This window comes from Seriola aureovittata, chromosome 23 (assembly GCF_021018895.1).
Source record: "Seriola aureovittata isolate HTS-2021-v1 ecotype China chromosome 23, ASM2101889v1, whole genome shotgun sequence".
In the NCBI taxonomy this organism is placed as follows: domain Eukaryota; kingdom Metazoa; phylum Chordata; class Actinopteri; order Carangiformes; family Carangidae; genus Seriola; species Seriola aureovittata.
Genome location: NC_079386.1, coordinates 12,951,179 through 12,976,934, shown reverse-complemented (window position 1 = coordinate 12,976,934; position 25,756 = coordinate 12,951,179). Strand labels below are relative to the sequence as shown.

Below are 25,756 nucleotides of genomic sequence, written 5' to 3'. Positions count from 1 at the left end.
ACTGAAAGGATACTGATTACAATTTTCTGAGTAATAGAATTATTAGTATTAGTATTGGTATATTAGTAGGCCAATTATTTGTATTAGTGCATTAGACATTATTAACACCCATGGGATTAGTAAACACATGTTAGTATAATCCTCATAGATTTTATGAGATTACAGTAAATTTCATTCCTGCAGATGTAACTACTGACTTTACATTTTTTATTTTAAAGAAAAGAAAAGGAAAAAAGAAACTCCACTTCAAGCAAAGTTAACGTAACTGGATCCACCTCCACTCCGGTTTTTATATAAAGATATGGATTGAACAGCAGTCAGCAGAAAAAAAACAAAAACCGAATTGAAATATAATAAATAAATAAATAAATAAATAACATTTTAAAGGTAGGAAGTCGAAGCCTTTTCAATAAGTTAGTCATAATGTCTTAATACTAATTCGGAATATATTAATAATTATAGTTTAAGAGAAATTAGCTAAACGTGTTTCAAAACAGCTACTGACCAAGCTAACCCGTCCTGTGCACTGTTAGCTAACTGACGTGTTTACCATTAGCGCCAACGTTAGTCAGTCAATCAATCAAATAATCATTTAAAGTTGCTGTATGTTTGTCAATGGTAAGAACCAACGTGAGGTTGAACTTTAGCGCGAGTTTAGCTTAAGTTAGCTGGTAAGTCGATATGAATTTCTCCCTAAAATAATGCTAATTAAAAACTCGTGTTAAGGTTCTTCCTTCCGTGCTAACGTTGTGTGTTCAGTGTCTAAGTTAACATAAGTGAACACGAGGCAGTGTTTATGTACGTTATCCTTCTAGCTAGTTAACCTCTTTTATATGTAAAATTTTGTTTACTATCTGAGAGCTTCAATTCATTTCAGTTAATCCGATTTGACAAAACTTGTGCTTAAATGATAGTCTGCTGTTTTAGTGATATACAGCTTTGATTACAGTTGAATACAGATACCTAGCAGGTTGGTTTGGTGCACCTATACACGAGATAGTTCAGAACAAGGTGGAAATGTTTACACATTATTACCTTTCAATTTTTGTCTTTCAATAGTTTTTTAAAGAATTTGGGAATAGGCGTACTTATTTCCCCTGAAATGTATGATGTTTCTGGCATGAACCATTTCTGTTTGTCTGCTCTTTACAGGAGGAATTACAACAGATGAGGAAGATGAGGCATATAGCTGATGGAAAGCTCAGACAAAACACGGCTGACGCTTGTGGAGAGACTCCAACAGAAATTAACATCAACCCCGTGCCTTTCAACATGAACCAAAACAGTGCAGTGTGTCTCCCCCTGCTCTCTGAGAGTCAGAAGCTTATATGGGTGCATTCAAACCAGATCGACGTACAGCTGGATGGTGCAGCGGAGCTGGACAAGGCCTTCGACATGTTCCCGTACCTGACACAGAAAGAGACAGCTGCACTGGCGCAGCGCTGCTCCCTGCTCCCAGACCAAGTGAAGGTGTGGTTCATGGCACAGAGACTCCGCTATGGCATCAGCTGGGACTACAAAGACATCCGACAGGTTCAGAAGAAGTTCAAGTCAAGTGAGGGAAAGGCTCTGAGAAAGCAAGATCTGCAAAACGGGATAGGGGAAATGGTAAAAAAGAAAAGAAGAGAGAAGAAGAAAAAAAAGAGAGAGGTAAAAGAATCTGACGGGAAGAAGGAAGGAAAGGTCAGGGAGGAACAGGGTGCAAATGAGGGAAGGATGATGGGAGAAAGTGTTAGGGCTAATAAGCGATTGGAGAGAAACATGGTGCAGGAGCAACCGTTGAATAAAGACATAAAAGTGGCGAAAGTTGAGGGAGACAAAAGGAATACTCAGAAAAGGCGGAAAAGGATGGCAGTGCCCAACACAATGGGAAAGAAGAGGATGAGGCAAGGCAATGATGGTATTTTGGGGAGAGCTGGAGATGTAGAAAGAGGTGATCAAGTCGAGAGGGAAGCACAAAAATCCATCCAGTCAGAAAGAACACGTCCCACCAGAGCGAAGAAGGAAAAAGCAAACAAATTGATGTCTGTCAACGAGTGGCCTGCTGACAAGACCTTTGTGGTGCCCGATGAGCCCCTGGATGTGAGTCCTCTGCTCTTTAATGTACCTCCACTGAGTGACAAGCAGACAGAAGTGCTGGAAAGAGTTGATGTCATTCCCCCTCCCACCCGCTATACCGGTATGACCACTGTAAACAGCGGTTTTGAGGGGAAACCAGAAATGGAGACTAGGCTAGAGAGAGAAGTCAGTGCAGAGTTAACAAACAACATTTTCGTCACTGATGTTGGCAAACTGAAGGAGCTCCTGACCATTAGTCCTGTTGTCGACAGTTCATCCACCTGCAACCCACAGCAGGCCTCTCATGTGATAGACGCATGCACCCTTCACAGTCCGGTCCACTGCAGCGCAAAGTCGCAGAGTCAGTTGAGGATGATGAAGATTGCTTTTGCCCGCTGCCAGTATCCAAAGAGCGAGGACTACGACCGCCTGGCGATGTTGATCGGCGTCCCTCGGTACGTGTTGGTTAAGTGGTTCGGGGACATGCGCTATTATGTCAAGAAAGGGAAGCCCTCCTGGTTGAATCGGGAGCAGCACAGCCGGGCGCTGGCCAACATCAGGTACTGGCAGTATGTGAATGCGCTGGTAAAGGCACAGTCCAGTGAGGGCAGGAGAACCAGGAGGAAGAAGCCTGTGAGCAAAAGCTCTGGCAAGGATGAAAGTGTGAAGGTGCCTCTACAGTAGAAACGATGCCACAGCCTGTCCACCTAATATCCCACTAAAGGGAATGAAGACGAATCACCTCTTATCATTTGGAAAGATGCATCAGAAGCCATTAAATGTTTTACAATTTGTGCATTACTAGTATTTTAGGGTCAAGCTGTTTGGCACGCAGTTGAACTTTTTGAAGTGTTTGTTAAAAGTTTGCTAAGTTCCCTCCCTATGCTTTTATTTTGAATTTAGTGTTGTTTTACTGTTAGTTGTTGGTGATTACTTAACATGTTCGTTAACATACATGCACAGTATTTTCAAAAAGTGAGTCATTTGCAATCCAGATGCAGTTTTACATCAACAAGTCCTCTTTATGCTGTGCAGATGTTTTTATTGTCATTCAAGTAAAGCGCTTTCATTGCTTGTTGTTCGAACGTGACTCGTCTTATGATTAGTTACATCAAAACATTCACAAACTACAAAATGAACAACCTTTTTTTTTTGTTATATCAGTACATGAATATTTCATTTTTCAAAGGAGACGATGTTTCAGATCAAAATAACAATAACCACATAATTTTAGAGTGGTTTGTCTGTGATAGAAAGACAATCATAATCCACACCAAATGAACAAAGATATAGTACAATCCCAGGATATTATGTAGAATATATTGCACAAAAAATAGAAAAATAACTTTAATAGCTGTGACACTATCATTACTAAGCTCCCTCTGCTGTCACCAAAGACAGTCTTTGACACTAAAGATTTGTTAATATATTCTGTTCATAACATAAAGTGCAGGCGAAACATTAAAGGGTAGAATATGGTGCGCAGTCATATTCTCACATTATATAAAATTATCACTGTTGACATTTACAGATATTGCTTTAACATGTTCATGTGTTTTATCCTCATCTCAAGGAAAGTAAACATCAGATCAGTTAAACAATACAATGTCTACTGAAAGAGATGCTTAATGATAAGAATGAATTCAGTACATCTCAGACAAACCTACCAGTTCTTAAATCAACTATGATATCAGACCTGGGTCTCTCTCGGCTCCGTCAGTTCCAGTTGGCTGTGTACTCCGTCCTCTGTGGCTGCCAAAACTCAGCACCTTCAATAATGCGACGGATCATGGAGGCGGATGTGATGAGCAGGTGTCCAGCGGCCGTAAGGAGAGTGGAGGCCATGCGCAGGGCTTCCCTGAAAAATAGGACCGAGATAAACTGTCAAGAACATTTTCTACTGACACTGTGCTGCATTGGCTCCACCCAAGTCACATTCAATGTTAAAAAGTTGAGCTTTTAATCACTGGTATTGACTGCAAGTTGCTCTAAATTTGCATTGAGTTTATTCCCTTCTCTTCTGAGCAAAATTTTTTTTCTAAAAACAATATAAAATATATAGTTGTCAAAGATTAAACCAGTGGTTCTCTAACTTTTTGGCTTGTGACTCTATAAAAGTTGTTACATCCAGCAATGAGTCATTTCCACTCTAAACTTTTAAAGATTTTCAAAAAATTAATACAAATCTGTGTAGCAGAATGTTATTTTTTCTTCTTCTCTACCCCGTTAATCACGAGAATAGGTTCTTGGTTGGTTGTCATTGGACCAAACTACTTAACTATATATTTAGTAAAGTAGCTTCACCTCAAATAACTTCAACAGTCAAATACTGCCGAAAAACTGTACACAGGAGCCTTTATTCCACAGAACGAGTGCTTTTATTTTTGATACTTTAAGTACATAACGTCCTTTGCCCTTTTTCTGAATGAAAAACTTTTACTTGGAGTAATGGAGTATTTTTACAGAACTGTATTAGTACTTTTAACAAATGATCTGAATACTTCTGCCACTGAAAAAAGGACGTAGCAAACAGCCTATAACAGCAAGACAAGTGCCGATGAAACTGTCTTTACTTCATTAAGTTGTGTTTTCAGAATGTCTTTTCTATAATGAGATTCACCACTTTCCCTTTGCCTTACCTGAGGACTTTTTTGGGCCCCAGACACTGGAAGTCAGCGCTCACCGAGTACAGGCCTTGAAATGTGGCCTTCACACTCAGGGAGCCAAACAAATCCTTTGGGCTGATCTTGTAAAGGTCAAAGGTGACACGAGCTATGTCTCTCCCGGTCCGAGGCTTGTTGTGGTCTTGGGATTTGAGCATGACTGCACCCTGGTAGGATCAGCAACGACGGTCACATATATTAAATATTGCATGCAATAATCAATATTATAATAGACAGCCTGTCCTAACCCCGAGGAGCCGTAAATCAGTACCCAACGTACCGGCTGTGGTCTCCATGTCTGCCCCGGCTCCAGGGCCATGAGCATGGTGTTGTCAGTCAGCGTCATGAGGAACTCATCGGAGTCTACCTCTGTACCGTCGTCTTCACAAACCAGACACACAGACACTGCAGACAGGGACAGCAGCAGCGCCTGGCATACCTACAGCACAGAGTAAAGTCAGTGTCACACCCAGAAAGCCTTCTGGATAAAAAGATAAGCTTTGCTGTCCTAAACAGGAATAAATCCACTTTTCTTTATTGTTATTTAACTCATACAGCATCCATGTTTGTAACCTTTAATGTCTGAATAACATAAAATGCAGAAAGTCAGAAACAAAAATGCATCCTCTATCACACTGACTAGAAATTTGAAGTCTGCTGCACTCATGGTCTTTATTAACCCTAGCATACAGCATTACTATTCAGTCTGGCTCTTAGCTTCACTGCAGACGTCTGTACACCAGCTCGAGTGCAGCCTTGACTCATGACTTGACTCATATGATCAATTGTTTGACATCATCACGGCCTTGAGATAATGTTACATCCTGCCAGCAGGTCTGAGACCATTATCTTTCAATCAACTTACTGAAACACTGTTAGTTGACTTTTTTTTTCTTTGTGAAGTAACTTCAGTTTTGATGCTTCATTCTTTCACCTTTTCTTACTTTTGTTTTACACTCTCACCCTTTCTTTCAGCTCCTCCAGGGTGCCAGCTGTGATGCCCTTCCTGGTCTCCCTGTTGTTACAACACACTCTGAAAGGGCGCTGTGGTGCAGACCACACGCGCTTGGTTACTGATCTGAGGACAGACAACACAGACAGGTAATTAAATTATATAACGTGTTGGGTTCCATTTAATAGACATAATCCCAGCAGACACTTTGACTTGACATAGCAGGAAAAGCTCTGATGGCTCTGTTTTATTCAATAATTCATGACAGTGTGACAGTGAGCCAGCATGAATAATACCAGGACTCTGAAACTGAAGCAGTTGAATTAAATTCAGCCATCTTTCATTTTATTATTTGCTTTTCTTTATATTTAGATGTCTTATATGAAAAAGGTCACATTTTCCAACCCTTGTCTCTTCTTGTTTTTTTCCTGTACAAAGGTTTTTCTACATTCAATCAGACGTCACTTCTTTTTTCTTTTGTTTTACTTGTTATTTTGAGGTGAAAACAGCAAATATTTGAAATCCTGTTTTTCATATCTCACTGAAAGCGTTGTTACCTGTTCTCTCGCCATTATAATAGGATGAGACTTCAAAATGTCATAAAATAAGATATCTTTGAATTACATATTATATCAATGAGTTAATTACTTATTTCAAATATATCTAATCTACATTAATTGGTGATTGTTTGTTTTCGTGATCAAGCTACGGGACCTTGAAACAAATCCACAAAATATCAACCAACCAAAACTAATGACAAACTAATAAATTTACTTACTTGAGAAATGAAGATGTGGTATCCATTCTTGTCACTGTCTGGTTGTCTGTCCTCACGACGTTACTCTGTTGTATGGGGTCTGGTGTGACAAACTGTAATAATGTCAGTAGTTCTTGTGTTTGATCCAGCAACTGGACTTTGCTATGAACCTGGTGATTACTCACATACAGAACAGCACAGGGCAAAGTTCATCTGGCCTGTGTGTGTGTATGTGAACGATATTTTCTTCATCTGACAAAACAGATTTATTACCTCTATAGCGCGACTGATACTAGATTTTGAGGCTGATATTGATTCTGATATTTAAAAGTTCTTTCTGATAGTTTTTTAAATGACCATGTAACATAGATTAACAGTTTCCCCAATATTTGTTTTTTTTTTTTCTTTTAAAAACTGTGACCACAGTGTATGTGACTGGGACATTTTACAGTTGAAAAATAAAGTTATCAGAGCTCTGTGGTGGTGATTCTGTTTCTAAATGCCTTCAGATGCAACTTCAGACATATGACTGTGGCACTGCAATTTCTTGTTAGGCTACTTATTGGTATGTATACAACAATACTGATGGGGTCCTGACAGGGTCCTTCTACAAAACAAGGTCACAGTTGATACACTACCTCAAGTACAAATTTCTAATTAATGATGAGGAATCAAACAATAAAAAGATTGATTAGGGGTAAACCTGGGGCTTTTGAGGCCCTTGTAATGAGCGATGTAAATGTTAAAACAACTTTAATATGTTCTTTTTTATAATATTCTAAGCAATTTTAGGACCATTGTAGGAATATAAACTAATATGGATACCCATTGACAGTGGTACTCACATGTTTCTTAGTTTCTTGTTTTTTATTTTATAATTATTTGTAAATATTTTATATTCCTATGCTCCATAAATTCGCTCATATTCTTCACAACATCCCCTCTTGTTTCTTAAAACATTTTCTTTTCTTTTTATACAATTTTTGTAAATAGATAAACAAATCAATTTTTCCCCTTTATTTGAATTGGAAATGTTACAAACAATCAGACATATCAAAAAAACTGATAAAATTTCAACAAAAAAGATTTAAATTATTGGGGTTTTTTTTATTTAAAAAACAACAAATACATAGATTAAAAAAATGACAATAAATAAATAAAAGAGACGTACAGCGGGCAAGTCACGTCACGCCATATCCGGATAGTGACATTGGGTGCCATTGTTTAAATTATTGCAGTGCACGCGTGGACGGAGTTTCCTCCTCTGAGTTTAATTCACAATCCCTGAAGCTCCGCCAATCCGGGACACCCAGGGTGAAGAATTGAGCGACTGACATGATTCCCGTGAAGGCGGGAGGATGAGAAGCAGAACTTGCAGTAGGAGCCTCTTTAGCTTTGTTTCTAGCGGGTAAACAACAACAGCGGTAGCGAAACTGGGATGTGGTCAGATACCAGCCTGCACCAGAGTTAAAACATCACCCCGGCAGCATTTTATAAACAACTTTGCCCTGAGTAGACTGTCGGTTCCTTGTCGGTTCTGTTGAAGCGTAGTCCGGGAGCAGTTTGTTTAAGTTGCTAAGCTAACGTTCGTTTTTTAACGTCAACTTTTGGTCAGTGAACGTCGCTGGCTTTGCTGCTTTTGACTGGTTCAGTGGAATGGCCACACGAAAACCAAAGGAACCTGGTAAGTGTTAAGATAATAGCTACGTTTAAACTGGGGTATGACACAGCGGGGTAACGTTAGATCAATCAATGTGTTTGACAGCTGATGGCAGACTGCTGTATTAGCATCATGGGTTGGGTTGGGTTGCGCGACATTGAAAGCATCAATCCACGGAGACCAGCAGGATATTTTAACCCTGCATGATTCAGTTAATTGAATGGACTCAGTAACCTGTGTTTTGTCTCCTGCACAGATGTCAGCCTTCCTTTTGCTGCACTTCAGCTCCTGGCCCCGCCTGTGCGTCTGGTGTCTGCAGCTCTCTGGAAAGTGCTGAAGCAGAAGGACGTGATGCAGTATGGGGTTGTGGAGGAGTTTGTGACATCGGCCTGTGAGTCTGTCCCTGGGCTGCTCACCGTGAGACACCAAGGCAAACTGGCACTGGGACTGAGAGGACGGGTGAGTCTTACAGGAGAAGAGAAATCAGCCTTTATAATGTGTGACTCCCATGATACCAGTCTCTCTCTCTCTCTCTATGTTTCAGCATCATATTCCTGGCTTGGCGTGTATATGTAGTGCGTGATTCATTGTCCTCCACCTTCTTTTCAGCTGATCTTGGAGCTGTGCTGTAAACAGCCTGATGTGAAGGTGATTGAGCCTCACCTGAAGAGGATCCGAGCTCCAGCTGCCCCCTCATCGTCCTCAGCTGCTGTGGTAAATTATATTTAATGCTCAGAATCTCACAAAAGTTGGGAGATTATTACAGAATTAAACACCACATTATTTTTGACCGTATACCTTAATACAGATGATATTACAATGTGCATTCATAAAATACTTAAAGTAGAGGACAGAGTTACAGATTAAGTAATGAAAATCAGTTGTAATGCATTTGGTATATTATGTTGAATCAGACTGAAACCCATTCACTCAAAACATTCATCTATGGTCAGGAAATGACACACCCGAACTTAAATTAAATAATACAATTTAAGATGTATTATAACGTTACAATAATCACAATCCCAGAGAATATCATTCTTTTATCATATCAAGGTGTGAATAATATGTCTCTATCATCTTTCTGCTTCACCACTTATACACAGTGTTTCAATATTTGTAGGAATTCCAAAGGATTGGCTGATTGATTATAATGTTAAAGCAAATGTTGATATGAGTCTGATACACGGTGTAATTTTTTGCCCTTTTGTCTCCTAGAGGAAGGATGTAAAAATCATGAGAACAGTCGAAAGTTTCCATTCATTGATTCACACACTGCTAACAGACCCAGAAGAGAGAGAACAATTCTTCAAGGTGAGACCCTTTCCTCCAAAGTGAAACTTTTACTCATTTTAGTCTCTGTTCAGGTGATGTACGCAGGGATGTAACAGCCAACGACTCTTATTCTTTCTTCTGACAGGTGGAGTTTCCTGTGGATTATGGTCCAAAGTTTGACGAGGAACTGGAGAAGCTGCTGTGGGAGTTTTTGATTCGACTGGATCAGTTGCTTCCAGTTCCCAACTTAACTCAGGTAGTGATTGTGTTTGAGATCGGCCTCCCTTGTTTTGTTCCAAATAAAACAAACAAATTTATGTATTGCTCTTTTCAGTACTGCTTTAACACAGTTTCTATACTTTATAGACTGTGTCATGGCTCAGTGATACCCCACCTGTGCTGGAGGAGTGTGCGCGGTCAGCCACCCAGCCTCAGCTCCTCAACATTTTGCTGCAGCATCAAAGCTGTCTCGGTCATCTGGAATTAGCAGGTTAGAAGTAGATAACTAAAACAACTGTGACAGCGAGACTTTTGGTGCAGATTCCTAATAATTCTAATTATCCATTGTGTTGTTTGCTTTTCATAGCATCCCTCCCTCCAAACATGGGAGACTCCATCCTGGATTCACTTTCTCTGCCACCGTCTGGAAGAGTACCTTCAAATCAACCAACAGGAGCTAAAACGTCTGCTGCGGACCAGTCTGGAGTCACACAGACAAGAGACAAAACACCATTTATTACGCCTGTTATCGGACTAATATCTAATGAAGATGTGCCAATCATGATCTCTGCCAGAAAAAGCGCACTTAGAGGTGAGGAGCCAGGCAGCTCAAAAGATGCAACAAAGAAGAGCTCAGAACCAAAAGAGAACTTGAATTTCACTGTGGTTAAACAGAGACAAAAACCCAGTGATCACGGGGTGAAAGCGGGGGAAGAACAGCTGGAGGAGGAGGGGAACGCCTCAAAAAGAAGCAGAGGAGTGAAACGCAAGCAATGTGACAAAAGACAAAGTGAATTTGAGGGGGAGGGGGAGGGGGAGGAGGAGGAAGACGTGTTAGGCGTGGCCAGATCTGGGAAAAAGAGCATAAACAGGGTCAGTCACGGTAGATGTGACCAGAGAACAAATGAGGGTGAAGAAGACAAAACCGTAAGAAACAAGGAGGTTAACAGAGCAGATCTGGCAACCTGTCTGACCCAGGTGGGTGTCAAAACCCTCAACCTGCCCAATGATCCGTCCCTCTGCTCCATCTTTGTGTCTTGTCTGAGCTGCCAACCAAGAGTTATTATCAAAAAAATGTCAGTGGCTTCTGCCAGCGACAACACCAGTGGTAGAGGAGGAAAATCCATATATAAGGGACAGCAGACTCAACAGAGGAAGTCACCAGTCAAAACACCAGTGCATAAAAGCATGAGCATCCAACTTCAAAAGCCTGACTCGGACATTTCTGGCTTGGATGATAAAGAGTAAGACACATGGTGCAAAGTATGCCTTTGTATTATTTCAAGTGTGTATTCAAGTGTGTGTTCAGCCTCAAGCTTAAAAACCCCTCCTGCTGTATTTTGTTAACTAGCTTCTCTTCATCTGTCTTGGGTTCCTGTAAAGAATAATATGATTAAATTATGAATGTAAAAAGATATTCTGGTCTGCTGATATTTCAGATTTCCTTGCAAGAGGATAGTAGGACATACAACACATGCAGTTGTATAAAATAAATGGAGAAAGTGATCTAGCACTGCAGCACTGTGTTTCAGACTTTAGAAAAACAACTAAAAACAACAGATTTAGTTCAGTATTTCTGGTTTGTTTTGTCCGTCTCTCTGTGAGACAGCATTCGCTTTTTAAATATGCATGTACCCTATATTATTATTCTTTTAGAAATGCACGTCCTATGAAGAGAAAGTTGTCCTTAGACCTGCATTATAAACAGTCATGGTAAAGCAGATCAATGCATTTTAGTGAATAATTTTCTTGTCTTTTTACATTCACTATTTGCAAGCCATTGAAACTGACTTAACGGTTAAATATGTTGTTTCTATTTAACAGAAATCATCCTGTATTACCGAGTGTAAGCAGCTCTCCCGTACTGCGGAGCAATGCAGGTGATTTAACAAATCATGTAAACTAACACAAGAATTAAAAAACAATCACCTGCACAGGTTTAAACTGTTTACTTTCATGTTTAGAGATGTTGGGCCGTCCTGGAGATGTTGAAGACTACGTCGCTGATTCTGAGGATGAGGCGACAAAGAACTTCAAAGGCAGGGTATGTATGCTCAAATGAGAAAACGGGCTTTTCATGGGCAATTTCAAACAAATATCATATTGTATCGTGAAGGACTTTAAGCCTTGGAACACTAGCAAGTTATTGAAAAATCTTTGGTTCAATAAATAATTTTCCTGTTATAGTTGCACTAATATTTCAGTCTTGTGTTTTTTAACTGACTGTCTCCACCAGCTGTTCATAAAGCGCTACTACAAGACCAAACACGGCACATACATTCCCACTCTGAGGGAGTTCTGGAAACCTGGGATGGCACGGCGGGACTTGCTGTCTGCTGGCAGTAAACGCAGATGATAACATAGATTTCCACTGCCACATTTTGTCAATACTAGATGACTCGGACTGTGGAAAAGCTGGATTTCTCCACCAGCTTCAGTACATTGAATAAATAAGAAAAATCATTTGAAATGCACCAGCCACTGTGGCTGACAGGCCTTTTTTTTTTCTTTTTTTTTTTTTCTCTTGTATTATGTTGTGATTGTAGCTGAATTCAGCTGATCCATCTAATTTCAACTTCAAGTTGTGTAATCATAGAAAACAAGCCCTGAAATGGTGCTGACGCTGATTATTGACTATATCATGCAAATAAAACTTTGTTACTTTAAAATGTTACTGTACAGTTTTTGTAAATAAAGATTAGACATTATGTTACAAATTGGTACTTTTTTATAAACATTTATGAACTGTAATGTTCAATTAATAAAGGTTTTTTGTGTTGCAATCATATTTTGTCACTTTGTACATTATTTTATATTTCGTTAACTACTTTAAAGTGTCCCTTGGATCACATTTGTAAACTACCCAGGTAATGGCACAAGGACAAAGAACTCTGACCTTAATGGTAGCATTTGGTGAATTAGTTTTATAAAACCTGGCACAACTAGGTTTTTCAATTGTATATAAATTTATGTACATAAACTTTTATTATCTGATAAAATGCACTGTCAAATGACTGAAATTTTCCCACTTATTTATAATTTGAATGTGATTCTATCACAGATGAACTGCCTGATCTGTGGGGTGTTATTTTAGATAAGCACTTTGTGAAAACTTTTACATATAGATTAGAAATCTTCAAGCAGAATATTACAAACATCACACCGGAAACTTCAAATAGTGGAAGTAATCAAAATACAAGACAAAATTAAGTACAAATTAGTTTTGTCGCCAGTGGAGGCTCAGAGTCGACAGCTCATCCCTCCAGTCACTGTGATGGTCTCTCCAGTGATGTAGGAAGCCTCCTCAGAGCACAGGAAAGCGATCACTCCACCAATTTCCTCTGGCTCTCCAATTCTGAAGGAAAATATGAAATGTGGTATTCATAAATTATCCACCCAAAGTACAGGATATTAGTGACAAGTTGCCATGTGAATACGAACTGTACCTTTTAATGCTGAGCTGCTTTTTGAACTCGTCCATGATGTCTTCATTTTGCCATAACTGGAATAGAACAAAGTAAAATATTACAGACATTCATCAAGAGTTAAAAAACATGGTTCGAGTGTATGATACAAAGAGAAATGTATTTTTTCCTCCTCACAGCAGAGCTGAAGCGAGTCTTAATAACTCCCGGGGCCACACAGTTGACTCTTATGTTACTCTGAGCCAGCTCAGGGGCCAGTGCCCGGGTCAGACCCAACAGGGCTGTCTTACTAACACTGTAAGGACCCAAAGCCTGCAGGAAAAGAATAAAATCATAAAAACATATGGTGTCTTCAAACCTTTAAAGCAGTCTAGCAGTCTGACAATGTAATAAATAAAATGAAAACTAAAAAGTCTTTTTCCAGTTTGTCATAGAATCAAAGACACACACTCAATCACAGGGGGAAAGTGAAATCATAATGATCATGGGAGAAATATTCAAATTTTACTCTCACTGACCTGCATTGGTTGGTATCCAGCCACAGATGACACAAACACTACATTCCCCCCTCTACAAGAAAAGTACAGACACTTCAAAGCATTTGAAATTAAAACACAGTGGAGAGTTTTATAGTCTTTATTGTTTGGTTCTTGCCAATTGCATTAAGCTGTGTAATCTTTTGTCACTCACCCCCTCTTCGCCATATGAGGCGCCACCAACTTGGTCATGAGGAAGGCTGATTTCACGTTTACAGACAGGATCTAGAAGTAAAAACAATTGGGCTGAATACATAATTTTCATTACTAAAAGGAATGACAGAAGGCAGAAGAATTGTTGTTCAAAGACAGAAGCCAAAGACTCATTAAAATAATTCTTCTGATTGACGTTTTTCTGCTTTATAAACGGGTATTTGAGCTAATTTCTGCTATGTACCTTGTCCCAGACGTCCTCTGTGGAGTCCATGATGTTTCCAAAGAAAGGGTTGACTGCTGCATTGGACACCAGGATATCAACACCTCCACACTTCTCCAGAGTCTATTCCAAATACAGAACGATTGTTGATGAGGTTATGAGTAAATAGAATCACCTACAGCCTCATTATTATGTGTATTTCAGCCCCGGGGCCCAAACTTGTTGCAGTTGTCTGAGATCTACATAATAGTGGTTGATTAAATTAAAAAGAAATAATAAAAATCATATACAGCAAAATTTGGTATCCACTATCCTATAATGTTATGTGAGAACTCCACCAGACTCCATAAATGCTCCTGATGACTCCCCAGATGCATCCCTGAGGGTGGGACTCACCATTTGAACCAGTTTTTCTCTGTCTTCTCCGTCGCCAACGTTACATGTGGTCCCAGTCACTTGGATGTTCTGGCTCTGCAGAAGTGCCACTGCCTTGTCCACATTGGCCTGTCGCCTACTGCTCACCACCACATGGGCTCCCCTCTTTCCCAAAGCCTGAGCTGCTGCCAGACCAATTCTGATGAGTTGAAGAAGAGCACCAAGACAGGGGACCTCTGAATTAGATTAAGCTTATGGCAATTATGATGAATGTGCTGTTTTAAATGATATGCAACTTACTACATACTCAGATCCCTTTAGGAACGTTCTTAATGTCTAGACTTTGCAAAGGTATAGACTGCATATCAGAAATTGGCAGGGCATCAGACAGGGATTTGACACAGCCACTTCCTCAGTTACTGTTTAGGGTATCTTAAATGGGCAATAAAGGAGTCATTAATATGATTCTTACCCATCTGTGGACGCAGTGACTATGGCTACCTTTCCAGCAAGGCTGCTTTGAGACATACTTCTTTGGCCAGCAACAGGGTTGGTCCTAAGGCACCTGAAAACACTCCTCAGCATCACCTGTGAACAGAGAACAGTCGCTGATATTTTTTTATGAAAACACTGGGTAACTAGGGTAGAGGTCACCTGAACTGTGGCAGCTGAGATATGATGAATAAAGAGTCAATTGAGATGGAAACCACTTTTTCACAAGTCTTCTAATCTTATAAAACACTTATCGATACATGTTGAGGCAACAGCAGTGATAAAATACTTGATCGGTATTTACAAAGGCAGACTCAGACAACTCAGTGCAAATTTATGCTTTTACCTAGTGGGCTACCTTGTATAATGCAATTATACAAATATGACCAGGAGCATTATCTCACCCTGCTGTTCGTGCAAAATTGAACACGAGGTTGCACAGAGGAAGAATTTGTTAAAATAAGTATTGTGTCAGGACCTTGGACTACTGACGGTTCATATGTCGCTTAAGTCTGTATTTTCCGGGTAGAAGTCCTTCTGTCAAAATAAAAGCCTCCAGCGAGCAGTCCTTCGGAGTTAGTGGTTGTTTGATTCACTATAACACCCATGTCTGTTGAAATAACAATGTGAATTTGTTTAACATAATTGCAAAATTTGCTGTATCGATCGATGATACTAATAGTGGGGCGTACATATGTTTCTTTTTTTTTAAATCTAGAGGTTAGTTATCTGATTTACGGCAAAAAAAATTCGATGGTCCTTAAACGCAACCCATAAAAACGAGCCAATCACACAAGCGCTGTACTCCGTGCTGCAGCTAACTGTGCGATTTCACAGATACTGGATTGGTCTAAAGCCTGGCGCTGACACTGAGGATAGGCTTTTAGATCAGCGCACTGCGTGTACTTCTGAGTAGGCGGAGATCATTTTGTTGTCATCGCCGAAGATGATTGAACGGCGATGGCCACAGATTTTCACGCTTGAAAAGAAGTGATTTTACGTATCATAGACTGTACGCCGATACGAAGTTTATCGGTGATAAGAAAAAAGCAAGGTAATTGTTTTATGACTACGGCTTTGGGTGCTATCGTTGGCTAGGAAACAACTCGGCTTTAGCGCTTTTACTCGGCGGTGCCATTGTTGTTTTGAACTGAACGTTAGCGTTAGCAGCGAAAGACGAGAAGATAACCAGCGTTAACATAGCTAACATTAACACCACCAAGCTAGCGTTACTAGCTAGGCCGCGACAACATACCGCACGGTATTCTAGGTAGTTACTGTTTAAATTAATTATCATTTAACCTGGTTACGCGGTTGTTAAGTGGCCAGCTATACATGATATTTTAGATAGAGAGTGCACACCACCCGTTTATCTTTGATGTTAAGTTAACGTTAGCTTTTTCTGAACTGGCTGCATTTAACGTAACGTTACTGGGCGTGGAAAGGATAGACAGGTGTTGCCGCTGCCTGCCTACCTTTCATTTCACATGTGTCTTGTATGAGTCTCCTTGTGTTATAAATAAGTCGCGAACAAAGCGTGAAAAGCGTTTCTACGTGGATTGCAGGATCCCTATGAAGGCGGACGACGAGGCACCCGGACTCTGAGATGTGTCCTGCCCAGATACAGCTGTGCCTCGGCACTGACTCTCTGTGGCGACCAGTACATCCATGAGGACCACCGCCGATCTAGATGGATGATCCTGACTGATCTGGAAGCTTGAGTTATAGTTTCCCTGAGACATAACTGATAATTTATCCACAATGTCTGTCTCCGTGAGTACAGTATTTATTTCTTTGTTTGTATGAATTTGCATGAATGCTTGTAATGCAATCACAATGATGGACAAATGTGATCAAAACTAAATTGTAACAAAATAATAATTAGCATGGGATTTTTTTATGATCCTATATTATCTCACCGTATCTACCTATTTTATCTGGACAGTCATTGCCTCCATTACTGTTCTAAGGGGGTCCCACATGGCTCAACTGAGCCTAGTTGTCCCCAGGGGGTTGGTTTAGAAAATGAAAGGGGTCTTGACTCTCTGGCTTTGGGTTGGCAATTAAACCCTAAACAGCAAGGGACAGATGTGCCTCTCATCCCCTCCCCCTCCCTCTCATCTCCCTCATTACCATTAAGCCCTTGTCCATTTGATTATTGATCCTCCCTGACTGTGCCCCTTTTTCTCTCTGCTTCCTGATTACTGACACAGCTGTGAATTTTGAGTTAGTCATGATGCTAGCTTTTGCATTTGCCATCTTTTTTTGTTCACCCATCCTCTTCCTGTCCTCTGTCTCTCACACATACATTTTACGAGATCTTCCCAATTCACTCCTATTCACGCTCCATTCAACAACTCTAAACAATCAAGCTTTTTATACTCCTGACTTAGCATTGCCATGTCAATGTACTTGTTTGTTTGTGGTGTGCAGATGTAAGACACTAGCTTGTGTGAATTTAGGCTGTTGATTAAAACCCACTTTCATATGGCTGTTTGGTGTGTGTGTGTGAATTACTGAATGGGTGGGTCTGTGTTCATGATTTCTGCTCTTGTCTCCTCCTCCCTCCCAGACGGTATTGGCAAAGGCACTGTTTGACAACACAGCAGAGAGCCCAGAGGAGTTGGCCTTCCGGAAAGGTGACATCTTGATGGTTCTTGAACAGGAGCAGGGTGGTGGGCCAGGCTGGTGGCTCTGCTCCCTACATGGAAGACAGGGCATTGCCCCTGCCAACCGCCTTCGTCTCCTCCAGACCGCCCCACCCCCAGGCTCAGAACTCCGCCATGGCCCCAGTGAGGACTCTGTTTACTTGTCACCTGGTCCTGCGCTGGCTCGGTCTGCTGTCAGCAGTAGTGCAGAGGACATCGATGGAGTGTATCGCTCCCCGCCAGGTGTGGGTGAGGGAAGAGGAGCGGGAGGTGCCTCAAGGCCAGGGGAGCTCCGCAGAGTTGAGGGTGGGCGCCCACGCTCTCACTCCAGCTCTGGCACCCGACCCAGACCCGACTGGGATATTGGGGTGGCAGGGCGTCCACGCTCGCCCTCTCTCAGAGGACGAGGCACAGAAATGACGGGCACACTTTATCAGACTCCAGTAAGTCCCATACCCTCAGCAGCTCAGCATGCCAGGCAGCCTGCAGCTCTCATGGCTTCAGAGTCTGTGTACCTCTCCCCTAGTGGAGTGCCGAGGGCGGCTGATGAGCCAGAGGACAATACATATTTAGTCCCTAGAGAAACACTAACTGCAGGACACTCGGATGACTGTTACTTGGTACCCAAAGGTACACCACTTGCAGGTGATGATGTTTACCAGTCCCCATCAGGAGGGGTTGTGGTTACTGCTGTCTGCTCTAATGGCCCCTCTATAATCAGTGGAACAACAGGTACCCCCCAGTCCAAAGTGAGCCAGGACACACCCGGGATGTATCAAACACCCACCCCTGTGGGAGCAAGCCTTCACAGGACTTCAGCCACAGTTTTGGCCCACCAGCACCCATCTCAGTTATCCTCTGCGCAGGCATCTCCCAGGCCTCTGCTCAAGGGAGTTTCACCCAACCCTGCTGTTGCCAGGGGCAAACCTGGTCTGGCCTGTCACAGGGGATCCCCTTTGCTGGTCAGAGCAGGTCAGGTCAGGGTTCCTGGATCACCAAATTTTGCCCGCAAACCTCCTCCACCAGCTCCTCCAGTGAGGGGTGTCACCAGGAAAGATGCACTACAAGCAGCACCAACATCAGTCGATTCTAACTCTGTCCCCAAACCCACTGCTCAGACCACCTCTGCAGGCCTGCAGCAAGAAGAGGGCAAACAGAAAAATACTTCTCAGAGTAAAGATGAAAGGATGAACAATGGGTTGGAGAAAAGCAACAATGCGCACAACAAAAAAGGAGAAAGCCAGGATTACACAGATCCAGTGGATGACCAGGTATGTGATGGCTACTTCACTTACAACTCTGTTGAAACAGCATGTTCTGACAGCTTTCGCTTGACCAAGGCTTGCAATCATAATTTGGTTTTGTATATTTATTGCCTTGGTAGGTGTATGATACTCCTCCCAGTGGCAGGTGGCAGCGTCCAGTCCCATCTGCCCTTGGTGGTGAAGATGATGATGGCATCTATGACACCCCTCGCAGTCTCCCACCACAAGCTGGTTCTGAGACAGAGGTAAAGATAACTCTAGTTACTTTGCATTCCTCGCTGGGCAACAGATAGACCCATGTGTTTTTTTTAGAAGTGAGTTCCCTTTCAGATCTGTCTTATCCTGTTTAATCTCCTCTCACACTGAGGGGTCAAGTCAGTGACAGTCGATACTTGAATTGTTCAGACTTTAAACAACAGCAGCTGTGTGTGTGTGTGTGATTGTGTGTGTGTGTTGCCTTACAGTAGGAAACATCTTATCGTGTTTTTATTTCCTTGCGATATTCTCAGGTCAAGTTTGAACTGATTAATATCTAATCAAAATGGCCATTTAAATAAAAGTTTTCATCTGGAGTTGTGTACAGACAATACTGTTTCATCAGTTTTGCACCTGTATATGTGATGTGTGTGTAATTCCAATCTTCCATTTATTAATATGACAAAATAGAAATCCAGAGTAATACATTTCCAAAGAAATAGCTGGGAACTGTGGCAAACTGGTGTTCATGTCTGTACAAGTGAAGCATTTCACCAACAAGAGATGACTATCAAATCCCCTGTCACCATTTCTTCTCACATTCCACCATTAGTGTGTCTCCCTGCCCCCCTTTAAGGCAAGGCCACACCTGTCTCAGTCTGCTGTGGGAGCCTGTCTATCCAGTCCAAATGCTGCTTCTATTTTCTCCCAGTCACACCCATCTGTCAGGGCCATGCCAAGGCCACACCACTACCATTACCCTACCCCCCGTGGTCTCCCCTTTAATGTTACTTGAACATGTCTGCCAGCTGCTGGATAATTTTTTCCATCGTTGCCTGCAATTACTGTATGTGGACTGCAGACTCACTGCTTTTACACTTTGATGTTAAAAGGTCCAAATGTGTCTCTCCCACTGGTGCTCAGAGACTCTGTTGCATCTACTTACAGATAGTTTTTTTACTTTCAGTCTGATCCTGTGACTGTATGTCACCCAGTTCACATGTATATGCCAGGTTTAAAAGATGTCTTAAGTCTTTTAAACATCAAATTGTGACATTTTATTGGTACAAATTCTATGTACCCACAGTGAAGTAGGCTCCGCGTTCACCATTTTCAGTCATTGGCACAGAAACCCCATTGTGAATGCATTGTGTTCATGTCTCACCGTTGTAGGTCTATGATGTCCCCACCATCACCCTGAATGTGTCCACATCAGATGTTCAGGCTGATGAAGTCGACGACGAAGTCTACAGTGTCCCCACACTTCCAGGTGTGCCTCTGGGGCCAGGAGAGTCCATCACCAGCCTTTCTGGTGAGGATGTTGTCCAGGTTGGGAAAGTGTATTGTGTCCCTGGACCTGAGAAACGAGCCAGCAGTGGAGATCATAAACGAGACTCCTCTGAGCCTGACTGTGGCATCTATGACATGCCTGCTCTTACAATTGAAGTCCTCCCTCACTCTTCCTCGTCCTCCTCCACCTCTACTCGCCGTCTCTCTGTCTCTAGTAACGGTTCAGGTGATGTTCAGTGGAGAGCCTCACTTTCCAGCCTTGTCCACTCAGTGCTGAGCACAGCCTCCTGCTCGGCCTCCACTCTGTCATCACGAGACCTGGCCACCTCATTGGCTGAAATCCTGTCCACCTGGAAAGCCAGTCATTCGGGTGATCCTCCACCGCCTCTTCAGCAGGCTTGGGCTCGTCTGTCAGACCTGCTTCCCGCCTTATCCGCTATCGGCAACGCTCCTCCATCCGAGGGGCTCTTGTCACTGGTCCAACGGTCCCTTGAGGAAAGTGCCCTCCTTTTGCAGGCTCAGGGTCGCCCCCGTCTGCCTTCCCAAGAATCCCTGTCCCGCAGGCCATTACCCGCGCTCCCAGTGCCTGACGGGAAGTCATCTGGAGGTGGCATGGGCTCCCGTAAAGGTAGCTGGATCCAGGAGAGGCCCCTTCCCCCAACCCCTCAGCCTGCCTTCCCCTTGCCTCCTGCTCCGTCAACTGTTACTCTCACAGTGGGGCCTGTTAATGGAGAAGATGATCCCAGTAACGAGTATGCTGGGATCGGCTTGACTCCCATCCCTGCACCAGTGCCTACTGGAGACAGTGTTGGATATGTCAAGCTGCAGGTCAGTTTTCATGAAGAAATTAATTTAATGTTATAAAGTAGTACAGTTATCAGTTATCTGATTAAAAACAGTCATTTATCTTCATATGTTTTTTTATTTGTACCTTTCATTCTTTTCTGTTTCAATTTTCTGAGGTGTTTTTGTGCTTCAACACATGTGCTTTCCTTGTAACAATTCATTTATGTCCTAAGTGCATGTGTAGTTTTATGGTTACAATACAATCAATACACAGACTGCAAATGTGTCTGTGAACACGCCTGACTGTTCTCTCCTTCCCACACCAGGGTAAACCTGAGCCACCTCCTAATGCCCTGGCTGAGAATGGACAAACGATCACTGCAGAACCAAGGGTGAGTCTTCCCTCTTTGTATTTTTACCTCAACATACACAATCCTATGCTGTCATTTTTTTTTTTGTAGCAGTACAGAAACAAACACAACAAGTCTGCACAGATAAGTCATTGATTCACTCTGTTCACAGTGCACTCTGTTTACTAATGAGCAGTGTGACTCATTAATCCAGACTGCAGCACCTCCTTGGCTCATGATTTGGTCTAAACCCATCTTCACTCGTTACGCCACCCTCACCATGTTTACCTAGCGTCGCACAACTTTATGTCAGATTCCCCTCTATGGATTTCTGACTCATGAATCTGTTCAGTCATTCCAACATCAAAGCCGACAGCTGGAGACATGTAACAACATATGTAATCAAAGTTACAATCATGTGTTTGTCTTATGTTATCTCTTAAGTCACTTCTGTCCTCTGCTTGACACTGATGTCATGTCTTTTTTATCGCTCCGTCTGCATTTTCTTCTACTCCTTGCTAGATTCATTGGTTACACCATAGACGATCAACAAGAGCTCACTTGTAAATCTTAACAACATTGCCTTACATTGACTGGATGCTGCAGGACAATAGGTGACAGAAAAGCACAGTCATTCTTTCAACAGTGACACTTGCTGACGTACCGTATGCGTGCGTGTTTGTGTCAGACTTTCACTGACTTTTTTTTCTGCCTTCGAGTCCGACAGTTTGTTCTGTAGCAAAAATCAGCTTGCACAGACTAGAACCTTTGGGTAACCTATTAGAGTTTCTTAATCAGTCACTTGACCATTGTGCAAATTGATCGGAGAAGTCTGCAAGTCTTCTGGTATGTGTTTACATAAGGAAGCTCTAATATTGAGTAGTTGGATATAAACGGTTGCAAAAGAGCAGGGCTGCAACTAATTCTTATTTTCATCATGGATTTATCTGTAATTATTTTCTTAATTAATTGTTTGCCCCATAAAATGTCAGAAAAATTAAAAGTGATTGTTATTATTTCCCATGGTCCAATGTGATGTCTTTACGCGTCTTGCTCAGTCCAAACTCTAAACACATTCTGTTCAATATCATATATGACAAAGGAAAACATTAAATCCTCACAGTGGATAAGCTGGAAGCAGAAAATTGAATAATGCTTCCACTTCTACTAAAGAATAATTTGAGTGTAGTGTAATTAAATGGCTGACAGCATGAATTGCATTTGTGGTTGTTGTGTATTTTTTCAGACAATGGTTGTCATTCATTTTCCCCTGATAAGATTTTTCCAGCTGTTTTTCCATGGTTTCAAAGCATAATCCTTTTTGTCACAAGACCACGTAGCCTCCTAAAGATACTAAAGTATTGTTAGTGACTTATTTGACACTGTTTCCTGACTCTTCCGTTTCATCTTTTCTTGCGCAGTTGACCCCGTCCCCTCCACTGCCGGTGTCTCTCTCCCTGGAGGACTCGGAGCTGCTGTCCTTCTACTCCTCTCAGAGCCTCGCCCACCTCTCCTGCCTGGCAGATGCCATTGATGTGCTCTTCAGCAGCGTGCAGGGGAACCAGCCGCCCCGCATCTTCGTCGCCAGAGGAAAGAGTCTCATTGTGACAGCACACAAACTGGTGTTTATTGGGGACACGCTCTCTCGCCTTCTCACCTCTGCCGACCTGCGGGCCAAGGTATCTGGAGAAATCCCAATGCACACTTTGTTTTCATGCCGTTACTTGTGTAAAATCACGAGAGTTTGTCTTAGTTAGACAAATGTCTTAATCTACAATAACAGGCTGATAATTCATATATAAAACATGTAATAATTGTGTTTTTATTTCTTTTCCCAACTTCAGATCACAACCTCGGGGGGGCGTCTCTGCCAGGCGTTGAAGGCAGTTGTGGTGGCAACAAAGGGCGCTGCACAAAGCTACCCCTCAGTATCTGCCACCCAGGAGATGGTGGACCGTGTCGCTGAGCTCTCCCAGCAAGCAGCTGGCTTCTCCACTCTGCTCCAGCGTCTGGCAGAAATATCGTCATGATATTTCATATCACTTGCGTAAAAACTTTGTTGACACTACACATATATTTTCTCTCTTTGAGATGCCTTATTTGTTGGTAGACTCTTTCATTACCTTTCGTTTCAATGGGATTGAAGCAAGTGAAGTTGAATCCTGAAAGTGTTTAGCCTTGCTGCAGCTGTTACTAAGCTGGGTTTTGACTGTGCTGGTTCTGTCCTCCAATTGTGTGTTGGTTTGCCTTTGTTTATATACTGACCTCTGTGCTTTCGTGCCAGGCACACTTGTCTTTTTGAGTGTTAACTTATTGAATATTTGAAGCCCATCTGTGGCTTTGAGTGTCTGTGTGGACTGCTTATTTTGGGAGCTTTGCTTTATTATGTTTGCCGCATTTTCTTTCCCTCACATGATAGCCATTTTTCCTTCCTTCCTCTATTTATTTAGCCATCCCCCCATTCCAAAAATAGCACAGAAGGAGGCCTTACATCCTGGATCTGGCCTACTTATTACTGTGATACCTGAAAGGCCTTTTGTGATTAACAGTCTGAAACTGTCAAAGCAGCATATCAAGTGTTTTGGGCTTAATATGGGAGAAATGGAAAAGGGCGTGGAGGAGGAAGTTTGCTCGACTTCCATCCAAAATCTTTGCAAGTGTGTGTTGTGTTTGTGTACTGCCCATTTCCACTAGCAAGGAAAGATTAGCTGTGGTACAGCTTGAAATCCACTCATTGAGGTTTAAAAGAAACATCTCTCAATATGTGTTCAATTTACATTCATGCAGTTTTTCACATCTCACGAAGAAAAATTCACAAAAGTCCTGTCTGACAGAGAGAGGTGATATCCAAGAATTGACACAGCGACTAATCGTGAGCGATGACATTCGGGCGAGAATTGCCTAATCCTGTTCTTTCCCACAGTCACATGACAGCCTGACAGTGGATAGGAAACCTGCTGACCAAGGTTACCTGTTTCCACATGTCCTGTTATGATCTGCATGGTTACGTTTCTTTGACTTTCTATGCTTTTTATCTTCATTTCCCATAAGATGCTTGTCAACAGTGCTCACTCACGTCTGCTCTGATAGGTTCAAGTCAGCAACCTTGCTGTGAGGGAGTGTGGTAGAAACTAAGGCTGGTTATTATATTCACAATTCATTATGAATGGAAAGCATAGCAGTGGAACATAGTTCACTGTACTGAACATCAGTATCATGATTTAACATTTGATATATATCAGTATTTTATAAAAAATAATAATAATAACCATATGGCCGAGCCAGAGTGAAACTGTGAAATGAAGCATATCTAACTTTTTGATTGAAATGGGAAAATTTCACATTTTAAATCCATTGAAACGCGTACCTGTTTTTCCGTCTGACACTAGTATATTGTCTGACCGCACATTTTCATTTATTCCAGTCATCAGGTGCAATGGTCTACACACAGACAGCTCAGTCTGAGGCTGTGGTGGAACATATAGTAGACTGGAAGTTGAACAAACATATTGTTTGACACACTTAACGCTACAAATCTTAACTGTGTAAACACATGGCCAGTTTGATCCTGGAGGGTGCTCTTCAACGTTAGATTATAAAGGTTTTGGATCTGTCTTCTCTGACGTTACTCATATTACTTAACCTGATATTCCAGTTTTATTTCTCTGATCCAAGTCAGTATCGTCAGGGCATTGCGTAATCATTTTTTCAGTTGTATGGCTCAGTTAAAATCATTCTTCAAGGAGTACTGTTTTCTCCTGCTGTTACATTGTCTCTTCTGCAGCGTCACCTTGTGGAGGTTTGAAGTATTACCCAATGAATACCTCCCTGCCAAAACACTCACGTATGAAGAGAGCATGTTCGGCATGTAAGCTTTAGTTATATATATTTATTATGGTCAGTTTTGGTTTATGTTTTTTGCTTTCCAGTTTGCATGGCTTTAACTTGCTTAGATTTTATAAATGTACAACCTTTACCAGGGCGATTGTAATTGATGATTTACAACGAACAAAACATGTTGGTTTTTTTTTTTGTTGGTTTTTTTTTTTGAAAAAATATCTTAAGTTACAATTTAAAGATATGGCTGTATTTTCTTTTGTACAAGAAAGTTTTTTACGCTATGTGAACTCAAATGAGTCTTATCCATATTCGCTGAGGTATAGAAATGAATCTTTGACTTTTCTCCTACAGTAATATAAACCTAAACCTCTTTACTTTACACTACATTTGATGTCTGTCTTGTATTCCTGTTCAGAATGCACAAATACAACTTTTGCAATTAAACAAATGTGTTTGGGTTATTTATTGCAGTTTGTGATTGTAAAAAAAAAAAAAAAAGTTATTTATCATATCTACAGGAAAAATATAGATACCGTACCAGAAACAATGATGAATTTAATACTACAGAGACCGCACTCCAGGGCCATTTAAGTG

General features: G+C 41.6%; 5 protein-coding genes across 8 annotated transcripts; 3 read left to right on the top strand and 2 right to left on the bottom strand.

Moving 5' to 3' along the window:
• Positions 1-360: 360 nt before the first annotated feature.
• On the top strand, positions 361-3,143 carry homezb (homeobox and leucine zipper encoding b). 4 transcript variants are annotated; one of them, XM_056368604.1, is made up of 2 exons: positions 361-387; positions 1,153-3,143. In XM_056368604.1, the coding sequence occupies exon 2, from the start codon at positions 1,168-1,170 to the stop codon at positions 2,740-2,742; it is 1,575 nt and encodes a 524-aa protein (XP_056224579.1). In that variant the 5' UTR covers positions 361-387; positions 1,153-1,167; the 3' UTR covers positions 2,743-3,143. The 4 variants fall into 4 exon arrangements, with proteins under 4 accessions (XP_056224579.1, XP_056224576.1, XP_056224577.1 ...); XM_056368601.1 differs by lacking the exon at positions 361-387 and adding an exon at positions 437-618; XM_056368602.1 differs by lacking the exon at positions 361-387 and adding an exon at positions 437-671.
• On the bottom strand, positions 3,080-6,599 carry cideb (cell death inducing DFFA like effector b). Its single transcript, XM_056368607.1, has 5 exons — positions 6,452-6,599; positions 5,685-5,799; positions 5,002-5,160; positions 4,698-4,888; positions 3,080-3,916 (listed from the first exon to the last, which is right to left on the bottom strand). Exons 1-5 carry the CDS (start codon positions 6,475-6,477, stop codon positions 3,775-3,777), a joined length of 633 nt encoding a protein of 210 aa, XP_056224582.1. The 5' UTR covers positions 6,478-6,599; the 3' UTR covers positions 3,080-3,774.
• A 1,055-nt stretch (positions 6,600-7,654) lies between these two features.
• On the top strand, positions 7,655-12,367 carry tinf2 (TERF1 (TRF1)-interacting nuclear factor 2). The gene is made up of 10 exons (XM_056368600.1): positions 7,655-8,114; positions 8,347-8,549; positions 8,700-8,804; positions 9,309-9,404; positions 9,511-9,621; positions 9,732-9,855; positions 9,952-10,828; positions 11,409-11,464; positions 11,549-11,628; positions 11,821-12,367. The coding sequence occupies exons 1-10, from the start codon at positions 8,087-8,089 to the stop codon at positions 11,938-11,940; spliced, it is 1,800 nt and encodes a 599-aa protein (XP_056224575.1). The 5' UTR covers positions 7,655-8,086; the 3' UTR covers positions 11,941-12,367.
• Positions 12,368-12,488: 121 nt separating this feature from the next.
• On the bottom strand, positions 12,489-15,322 carry dhrs4 (dehydrogenase/reductase (SDR family) member 4). The gene is made up of 9 exons (XM_056368606.1): positions 15,193-15,322; positions 14,769-14,884; positions 14,318-14,495; positions 13,943-14,044; positions 13,700-13,770; positions 13,528-13,579; positions 13,187-13,321; positions 13,031-13,086; positions 12,489-12,939 (listed from the first exon to the last, which is right to left on the bottom strand). The coding sequence occupies exons 2-9, from the start codon at positions 14,879-14,881 to the stop codon at positions 12,825-12,827; spliced, it is 822 nt and encodes a 273-aa protein (XP_056224581.1). The 5' UTR covers positions 14,882-14,884; positions 15,193-15,322; the 3' UTR covers positions 12,489-12,824.
• A 269-nt stretch (positions 15,323-15,591) lies between these two features.
• Positions 15,592-25,610, top strand: efs (embryonal Fyn-associated substrate). The gene is made up of 8 exons (XM_056368598.1): positions 15,592-15,842; positions 16,354-16,561; positions 17,361-18,707; positions 18,821-18,946; positions 20,070-21,014; positions 21,299-21,364; positions 22,744-23,001; positions 23,167-25,610. Exons 2-8 carry the CDS (start codon positions 16,550-16,552, stop codon positions 23,350-23,352), a joined length of 2,940 nt encoding a protein of 979 aa, XP_056224573.1. The 5' UTR covers positions 15,592-15,842; positions 16,354-16,549; the 3' UTR covers positions 23,353-25,610.
• The last annotated feature ends 146 nt before the right edge of the window (positions 25,611-25,756 follow it).